The 10,026-nt window shown below is 43.1% G+C and overlaps 1 protein-coding gene across 1 annotated transcript; it reads right to left on the bottom strand.

The window, feature by feature from the left end:
- Positions 1–564: 564 nt before the first annotated feature.
- LOC142397629 (5-hydroxytryptamine receptor 7-like) lies at positions 565–9,275 on the bottom strand. Its single transcript, XM_075481141.1, has 2 exons — positions 8,539–9,275; positions 565–6,530 (listed from the first exon to the last, which is right to left on the bottom strand). Exons 1-2 carry the CDS (start codon positions 9,123–9,125, stop codon positions 5,633–5,635), a joined length of 1,485 nt encoding a protein of 494 aa, XP_075337256.1. The 5' UTR covers positions 9,126–9,275; the 3' UTR covers positions 565–5,632.
- Positions 9,276–10,026: the final 751 nt, after the last annotated feature.

Genomic DNA, 10,026 nt, shown 5'->3' with positions numbered 1-10,026 from the left:
CATTTTTATTTTGTTTGTCCCTTTTCCTCAAGGTCTTGCTTCAGGTTAGCATCCATGGCTCATTATTACAGCTATGTGGAACATAGCCTAAATTCTGATGAATTTCCAACGAAAGATGAGACTTACTTTATCTGCTGCAAACCGGGTCATAGCAACAAGCTTCATACTCATTTTCTAGAAGGCAATGTTTCATTAGTTAGTTTTAGATCAGCTTGGATCTCTTTACAGTCTTAACCTTATGGACTTGTGTCACCTTTAACGTGTCTTTGTAGATATTTTACATAAGAAACAATTCTGAAAAACAACATTTAAGCAGTTGTATTTTAGGGTTCCCATGAAATGTTGAAATAGTTCTATTTGTTTTCTCATGTGCATCATCTCCTGTGAGGTCAGAGAGAAAGGTCCCCTTCCGAGCGGGCTGTGATTGGCCAGCTGCAGTGGCCTGATCAGCCATAGCCCACCATCCCACGTCTCCAGTGCATCATTGGACAAAAACAATGTGAAAACAAAGTCCCCCAAGTGCAGGATGAGTCATCCACATTCTTTATTCATTTTCAAGGAAGAGACAAATCTTAAAGGTAATGGAGAACACCTACAGAGGATATATTTTCTGTCTTTGTCGGGTATTGATGTGTCGGTAAAGTAAAACTCAAAACATGTGACTTCACTTACACACTAAATCTGATTTTGTGGAAACGTTAAGCTGCAGGCGGCTTGCTCCGACCTTAAAACAGATAATAGATGGCTGGCTGATGTTTGTGTTTGGTGCTGCGGTCTGTGAAGGTGACCAGTTTGATCAGATACTTTTTATCTGTGTTTTAAGAGCCACTCACCTGGTAAAGCTCAGCTGAAGGCACTTACACTCAATTTCATCCAAAAGGAGCGAGCATTCAGCCACACTGCGGCTGCAGAAAATGAGTGCCATTCAGGGACACTTCCTTTCATTTATCACCGTCTTCCCCAGATATGACACAAACAGTTATTCTTTTTCCTTCTTTGACATTCATGACTGGGATCATTTCCCTCTTGGCTTTCTCAAAAGTAACGACACACGAGTGAGAATATTTCCAGCTTAAAACAACTATTTTCAGTTTGTTTACCACTGTGATCCTTGGAGGTTGTAGACGCTCGTGTTGGATTATTATTACACGTCTCTTATGAATGAACATGCAGCCTGGCCAGTATGGCACTGAGCCCGGAACGAGTGCAGATCAGAGGTTGTGAAGCCCGACTGAGCAGAACCTCTGAACATTTTCCCAGACTGCAGCTGGCCAAACAAAACGCCTGTCAGTACTTATATATATCCTACAATCCAATGTCTGAAACCCTGATACCATGCACTGTAACGAATTGCTGTATATTTACGGTGGATTTACAACAGTATCCGACTGTATTTTACAATAATTGTAAAATACTGATGAATATACATCCCTCACATGTAAATTAATAGTTAAATCAGTCATTTAACAATACCAGTAGATAACTAATTTAACAGCATAAAACAGTATTTGTAATTAATTGATGTCCAAATCCAAAAGACGTTATTATACTGTTAAATAAATTACGGTAGATGCGCTGTGAAATTACTAAAACACAGTTATCCTACCGTCATGTACTGTAATCCAAAAAACAGTATTATACTGTTTGATAAATAACAGTAGTTGCACTGTAAAATAACTACACCTACCATTATTCTACCGTCAAGTACTGTAATCCAAAAAACGGTAATATACTGTTAAAATAAATAACAGTAGTTGGGACGCCAGTATTTTACTGTTATTTTACAGGGAAATTCTTTACTGTGTTCATAAGAGTCTCCAACCAGTGACAAGCACCAGCATCTAATTACTGCAAACTGCAGCATCTCTGATGCTGCCCGACTTAGTGAAGGCTAAATTACAATAAGAATGACTTGAGCAAGGGTAATTCTCCTTGGATATATGGCGGTGAATGAATGGGATCAGAGGCACAAAGCCTGTCATACCCCGGTATGATAGGTGGCGCTGTACCCATTCCAACTATTGCTAATAGAGCCACTTCCTGTTGACCTCTTCACCACCAACAACAACAACAAACTCAGGCATTGGAGAAAGATGGTGAACGCAGAGCAAGATGAAGCTACGTCCCTCTACAGTTGGTCTGTGATGAGCTGCTTGTTGCACAAACTCGATGCCCAACGGAGCATTCTCCATCGCGTTGTTTGTTTCTTTCTGACGGCGACAACAACAGTAATATCGTCTCCTGTGACTTCCGTGTCACGCCCCCGGGAAAACATCTGGAGCATGCGCAGAACGCAAAGTCTAATTCACCACGTGCTTCAGCGTCTACAAGCAGATTTAGAGTGACTTTCAACCCAGTTATCTCAGGGTCTTAATCCAATTCTCCAATTCTTAGTCAGATTAAGGTGTCTACATGCACTTAATAACTCAATTTGATTGTAATTTAGCCAATAATCCGATCCTTTCAGTGCCATGTAACCCCACTGAGTCAGTGTTCTCACTTCCTCAGCAGAGTTCACTCAAACTAACAACCATACGATGCTCCCTTCCACTCAGCTGCTGCATGAAGTTAAGCTGTGATGGTACAACTCCATAACCCTGAAATATTACACTAATAACTTTTACTGCGGTCCAAAAAAGAAAACAAATATTAACTTCTCCTTTTCTGGAAATGTTCTATGTATTCTCAGAAACTGTACGAAGCATTTTCCAGCTTCCCTCGCCTCAACAAAAGAGCTCTTTTGTGTATTTAAATGTCAGCGTTCCAGTTTTCTCACCCATAACTAAACATCTTTCTGCCTCATAGAGGATCAACACTCCAAAAGGCTGCTGTGTCTGCAGTTAGAGTTTAGATATAAACCCACCGACAGCAGAGGAACATGGCTGAATCCCTCCACGCCTGCTTTTATCAGCGTAAAGTGGCCGAGCCTCAGCAAGAACACGGTGATCAGTTAGAGTTCAGCAACATTTGAGCCAAAAGAAGATGAAAGTTGTGATTCTTCGCCCTTAAAACTGTTCCTTTCTAAGTTTTCTGATCAAACTGACACATTTTTAGATTTAAACATTCGATAATTATCAAGACTGCTATTTATCAGTAATATTTAACATTATCATGAACTACTTTTCTTTTTTTTTGTACAGGCATAAAAGAATTCATCATGCAAAAACACCAAAGATGGGCAACTAACATTTTCTTGGCTGCTTTATTATAGCGATGGATTTGGGTTCATGTTACCTTTCAAGGCAGCCGGACACTTACCAGAAGCAACAAGTCGTGATTCTAATTTTAAATTCAGTTTTTTTTAGACACTCACGGAGCAAATGAAAATAACTTAGTTACAGTCAAGTTGTGTCACCGGATAAATAAAAGATCATCAGTAAAGCAGATCATTGGCAAAGCTCAGAATACTCCGATTACTGTGCGTTTCATCCTCTGTTGACACGGCAACAGGACAGTAGCACGTCGTGCTGAATAAAACACGAGTGCATAGTTTTTAGGGCTGGGCGCGTTAACTCGTTATTATCGCTAGTACTCGTTATTATTAACTTGTTAATTATTTAACGCTGATAAATATTTTATCGCGTATTAACGCAGGTTTTATTATTGTAAAAGTCTGTTGAATACATCACATTCACACAGTTACAGCAAACACCACGAAGCATGGAGTAATAAAATAAAGATAAACTAGCAGGTAACATCACCGATACAGGCAGAGATGGGACCAAGTCACACATGTGCAAGTCTCAAGTAAGTCTCAAGTAATTCTTTCTTGGTCAAGTCTCCTTAATTTTGCAATTTTACCTGCAGAATCTGTTCTTAATAAAGTGAAAAGACAAGATATAAGTAACTGTCAGTAAACATCATTGGCCAATGTGTCCAACCTGTTTAAAAAATATGACAATAATTTGGATTTGCATTGTAATTACTGAAAATCAGTCAAATAAAAAAGTAAGGTAACACATAAGGTATGTAGAGAGGGCATGACTGATTGACAGGGTAGGGATCCAATCATGATGCCATTCTCAGCCTGCGCTCCCACCGGGTAATCCATATTATTTTATTAATTTATTTATTAATTTTATATTCAAACTGAAAACATGAACTGAATAACACTCAAGTCATTCAAGTCATCGTGTCTCAAGTCAAGTCAAGTCCCGAGTCTTTAACTTCCAAGTCCGAGTCGAGTCTCAGGTCTTTTATTTTTTGTCAAGTCAAGTCACAAGTCATCAAAACAGCGACTCGAGTCGACTCGAGTCCAAGTCACAGTGACTTGAGTCCCCATCTCTAGTTACAGGTGCTCCTCGGTCTCTGTGTGAAGCTCACGGAGCTAACCGGCGCTACTTCCTGTTTTACTTGTTTCAACATAAAAGCACGTATTTCAAAATAAATTTTAAAAAAAACTCCTGCATTTACAGCCAAGTTGAATTGTCTTCTCAGCGTAGTAGTTCCAGTCTAAAATATCACTTAAAGGCAAAACACACAACTGATAGCAGCAAGCCATTCAAGGAAACAGACAGTGGAGCGAGGCTTCTACATAAAAACTACAGAAAGATGCTGATGTTAAAAGTGAGTTTGCACAACAAATGTTATGGCACTTTCATTCATATGGCAGCACATTTAAAATAAAACTAAATGCTAAAAGCTATACACTACTTTTGAATTCATTTTTGGATTCTGCGTACAAATGGGATTAATCGTGATTAATCAGGGAAATCATGTGATTAATTAGATTAAACATTTTAATCGTTGCCCAGCCCTAATAGTTTTAAAAGAAGACTATGCTGCAACCAAAACACCCCAAAATGATACTGAAGGAAAAGGCGCGGACACGTTCAGAAAGTATTGGACATAACAGTTTTCTCTTCATCTTCGGCTCATGTTCTGCATCTTTACATCTGTTTTTACCCCGAGAGGTTCGGCTTTGTTCGTAAGTGAGCTGCCCAACACATAAAAAACACTGATCAATAAGTAGTTTTTCAGCAAAGATGCCAGCATGACAGGATGGAAGAGGACCACGTTACGCCTCTTTCGGCACAGTGATAACTGACAAATACGCAATAGATATAAACTTACTTCTACATATCAGGTACAACAGGTCAGAACAATGTGCCCAAAATCACAGCAGGTACACTGACACACGCTTATTTTTACTGTAAGTGGTCCGCTTGTAACCAAGCTGTGTGTCGAAGAAAAACATTTAAAAGGATTAAAAAAGAGAATCACCGCCATCACCAGATTGATTTCGGTGTTGTATCATATTGAGACCAACGAGCACCACCAGGAATTCTTTGATTTCGAGTTTTCCTCGGCTGTAGCTCAAAAGAAAAGACGCAGGTCACTGAGCACGAGAATGCACATTGATGCTTACAGCCGAGCACAAAGTCGGCGTGAAGCTGGACCACCTGTGCAACCAACCGTGCATCTGGGGGGCAGCCTGTTCGGCGGCGGCCATCTTTGCAGGGCCAGGCTTCATTGTTCAGACAGTTTGAGTCCATCACCGATCCTCCGTAAAACAGTTCAGCTTCTTAAAACTTCTTAAAGCATCCCGGCAATCATCGCACAGATCTGTCAGCACGGAGGCCTCGTGCCACGCTTTGAGTCCCAGTGAGTGCTTTCCAAGCAGAGCCTGGCTTCACACATCAGCGTCTGGCTTCTCCACCAGTTTCAGAGCCTCGTGCATGCCAGCTGCCGACAGCTTCCGGTTAATGTTCCGGTAGCGGCACCTCAGGAGGTTGCTGTAGGTCGTCCTCAGGTCGCGGTTGAAAAACGCGTAAATGAAGGGATTGATGAGGGAGTTGGCATAGCCCAGCCACAGCAGAGTCCTTTCGAGCCAGAGCGGCACGCAGCTGCACTCCACCCCGCAGACGAACGGTCGGGCGGTGGACACCAAGAAGAATGGCAGCCAGCAGAAGGTGAAGGCCCCGACCACGATGCCCAGCGTGGCCGCGGCCTTCTGCTCCCGTTTGAAGATGGACTGGTTTTTCCGGTGTCGCCGCTGGTGGTGCTCGCCGCTCTTGAGAAAGCGGGAGACGCGGCTGCTGCACTCCTCCTCCACCTCTCGCTGGATTTTCAGCGCCGCCGCCACACAGTCCAAGCTCCCCTCTTCCTCCTCGGCCTCCCGCTTGGCCTCCGTCCCTTCGACACTTCCCGTTTCTCCTGATTCTGACGGCAGCTGAGCGTCGAGCTCTCTCGCCCCGCCATGAGGCACCCCGACACGGGGATCCCTCTCCCTGGGGAAGCCGGTGATGGTGTGCTTGGCGGCGCTGAGCTTGGCTGCTCTGTAGATCCTGTAGTACATGATCAGCATCACTGACATGGGAATGTAGAACGCCACAGCCGTGGAGTAGACGGTGTAGCCAAAGTCCTGGCTGATGAGGCAGACTCTGCCGTCGTTGACGTTTTGCGCCCAGCCGAACAGAGGCGGGAGCGTGATGGAGGCAGAGAGGAGCCACACAGACACGATCATCTTGGCCATGCAGCAGCCGTTCTGGCGAACAGGGTATGTCAGAGGTTTAGTGATGCCCAAATATCTGCAAAGTTTGTTAAAAGAAAAGAAGAAAAAGTTTTAATTCAAAACATTTGAGGGATTTCTAGATATATGTAAGTGACGTTGATCCCGATTGTTAGCGAGGTGCCTTTGAGCAATGAGCTTAAAGGGATAGTTCGCCTCTTTTGACATGAAGCTGTATGACATCCCATATTAGCAACATCATTTATGAACATTTTCTTACCCCCTGCTGCGTCCTGTGAGCCGAGTTCCAGCCTCAATCTGAAGTCAAGTTAACTTTATTGTCAATGCTGCCATATGTGCAGGACATACACAGAATTGAAAACAGTGTTTCCCTCTTATCCCTGGTGCAAAGCAGCAATAAACATTAAATAAAATATAATATATATTTAAAGTAGGAGATTAAAAAAAGAAAAAATATTTAAAAAATATATATACAAGCTAAAAGATATATAAAAACAGCAGTGGCCTCGTTTTGGTGTTGACGAAAGTAGTCCGGCTAGTTGGCTGGGGTTTAAAAAATAAAGCGTTTTGCTTCTCAAAACAATATGTGTTCAAAAGAGTAATACATTTGCATCACAAAATGGTTCTCCAGGAAAAAGTCAGACCTCACAATCACTTGGCCCTTTTTTCTCTCCCTTCATATCACTGCCTGCTGTGTAGACCGTGCAGACCGAAGTGCAGACTGAGCAGTCCCCTGCTTCCGAGCAGCAAACACCGTAACAGGCGCAGCTGTCGGCAGGCGGCAGCAGGCAGTGATACGAAGGGAGAGAAAATAGGGCCAAGCGATTGTGAGGTCTGACTTTTTCCTGGAGAACGATTTTGTGATGCAAATGTATTACTCTTTTGAACACATATTGTTTTGAGAAGCAAAATGCTTTATTTTTTAAACCCCAGCCAACTAGCCGGACTACCTTCGTCAACACCAAAACGAGGCTGGAACTCTGCTCACAGGACGCAGCAGGGGGTAAGAAAATGTTCATAAATGATGTTGCTGATATGGGATGTCATACAGCTTCATGTCAAAAGAGGCGAACTATCCCTTTAACCTGTAGTCCCCATAAGCAGCGCCAAACTTGGTCATTTTATGAATGAAAAGCTCCAGGATGCTGTGGAAGACAGCATGTGATCCTTTGGCTGTTGACTAAAGCCTGAGGCTACAGTTAGATCACATTGCAGTGCAGTCAAAGTACCGTTAACGCGTTTCTGTTCCCACTCACTCACTGAAAGAACCGACCAGCCTGAACCCAATTCCATCCACCTGCCCACAGCAGACATGTGAGTTGTTCCACAGAAGAAAGCAGGAATCAATAATTAGTCTTCAGTTCCATTTTTACCTGGAGATCCTTGAGTCATTTGCAGTTTGTTTCTTCTGAATATTTCAGCCGCTGTCCTGACACTCTTAATTTAAACTGAATTAGAGAGGAATCTGGTGCGCAGTACAAAATAACTGAGAGATTACAGACTGATCAGCATATCGTCACTGCGTCTCTCCAATTTTCAGCTTGTTTTTGAATGAGACTTTGAGCCACAAAGAGCCTTAATCTCACGATCCAAGAGGTCTGAGAAACCGAATCTTTGTGGAATTAAAGATGTTAATGTAACACAAAATGCATCTGCAGCTAATAAAATCCTTACTCTAACACTTTGGATCTGAACTGTGACAGTTCAGAACTGTTTGTATTTTTTTTAAGACAGATATAAGAGCGCTGTTGTCATTTATAGAAAGCTTAACATGTTTTTTGGTTTGTCTTAATAACCATCATGAGACTTTATAATATAGTAGCAAATCTGAAGCTTGAATTTAAAAACTTAATCATATTTTAATGACTGATTTTATCTATTGTATTTAAATCGTGCTTTTTGTTATTTCTACTGTTTTAATGTATCTGTAAAGCACTTTGAATCGCCTTGTTGTTGAATTGTGCTGTACAAATAAACCTGCCTTGCCTAGTATCGTAAAATCGTAATATTGTTGCAATTCAGCCAGCATTTTTCATCTTTTTGAAGCCAAAAAAAGTTCATCTCACCTGTCGATGCTGATTACGCACAGACTCATGATGGACGCCGTGCAGCACATCACATCCATGGCGATGAAAACGTTACAGAAGAACTGTCCGAAGATCCACTGACCACCTATCAGGTCCGTGATGCTCACGAACGGCATCACGGCCAGAGCTACAGATAAGTCCGCCATGGCAAGAGAAACGATCAGGTAGTTGGACGGCTGGCGCAGCTTCTTCACAAAGCACACCGAGATGACCACCAGCAGGTTCCCGCAGATGGTGGACAGCGTGAGCAGAGTGAGGATGCCGCCGATCAGCACCTTCTCCACGCGGCCGTAGCTGAGGATCTGCTCGCCACAGCGCGTCCCGTTCGTCTCCATCACCTGCGGCTGACTGGAGGTGGACGGAGAAGTCGCTGCTGCCGCTGCTGCAGCAGCAGCAGCCTCTGCGGCGCCCTGCGCAATCTTCAGCAGCCTGGGCGCAAATGCGCCAGACATCATTATGTTGGTGGAGCCCCCATGATCTCCGCCACCGACTTTATCCTCTGTCATAAACGAAGTCCTCATGTTGTTACCGCCGAGAGTTGCGTTACTCGCTCCCGCAACAACCATTCTGCTGCCTGCTGGTTCTTTTAATCCATGGACCGGTGGTGACACGGGCGCGCACAAAGGTGCCGGTGTTGGTGTGAAAAATGAGTAATTACTGTCATCCACAGTCACATTCAAGGCAAACTACGCTCACATCTGTCCGCTTCTCCTCATGGAACTTATTCCTCAATCAGAGGCACATTCTATTCGTCATTACGCACGTGGCGCGCCGCGGGCATGTTCCCAAAATACCTGACCTATCAAGTACGATTGTGTTGGGGGTTTTTTGTGGCATTTCTGTGTCATACCTCGCGACTGTCTGACTTTTTGGCCTGGTGTAGAGTTAGAGAGAAACTTTGAACCCAATTGTGCGCATATATCCCAAAAGTTGGCGTGTGACGTCAAAATATGTTTCGCATAGCTCACGGTCGAAAAGCGATTCATAGAAATAATACAGAGGAAACCAAATTCCCTGTGAGTCCACTTAAAACAGATGAAGGATGTGCATGGATGATGGTGCGTTATTGCGCAAAATGAGCAAATGGTTTGAGCGTGTTTGCGGGTCTATGTGCGTGTTTGTTTGCACCCCCCCCCCCCCCCCCTTACACACATAATTTGAGGAACATGCCGTCATATGTTTGGATGACGCGCATTTCAGGAACAACTTTGAGAATTTAGCTTTCCATGGAAAAGACACCAGGTAGTTAGGAGACTTTTAATAAATAAATGTTTCATTTTATTTGTAGGTTGGGCCTTATGTAATACAAGTGAGTTTATTTGAATCACGTTGCTAAAGGTTAAAGGTTCACGCGCAAGAATCACCCACCCAACAAGAAAAGGTCTTCATATCACTCCTGTGAGATTCATGTTGCTGCAGCTGAGAATTTAAACCAAATCTGTCTCAAATGTTGTTTTATTATTATTG

The sequence above is a fragment of the Odontesthes bonariensis genome, chromosome 2 (genome assembly GCF_027942865.1).
Source record: "Odontesthes bonariensis isolate fOdoBon6 chromosome 2, fOdoBon6.hap1, whole genome shotgun sequence".
Taxonomy (NCBI): Eukaryota; Metazoa; Chordata; class Actinopteri; order Atheriniformes; family Atherinopsidae; genus Odontesthes; species Odontesthes bonariensis.
Note: the sequence above shows the minus strand (reverse complement) of the source record. Positions and strands in the feature narration are given on the sequence as shown.

Excerpts from the sequence above, each read along its gene's own strand:
- LOC142397629 (XM_075481141.1), bottom strand. The coding sequence starts at position 9,125 with ATGGTTGTTGCGGGAGCGAGTAACGCAACTCTCGGCGGTAACAACATG. Across the intron at positions 6,531-8,538 it reads TGCGTAATCAGCATCGACAG|ATATTTGGGCATCACTAAAC; the intron begins GTGAGATGAACT and ends CAAACTTTGCAG.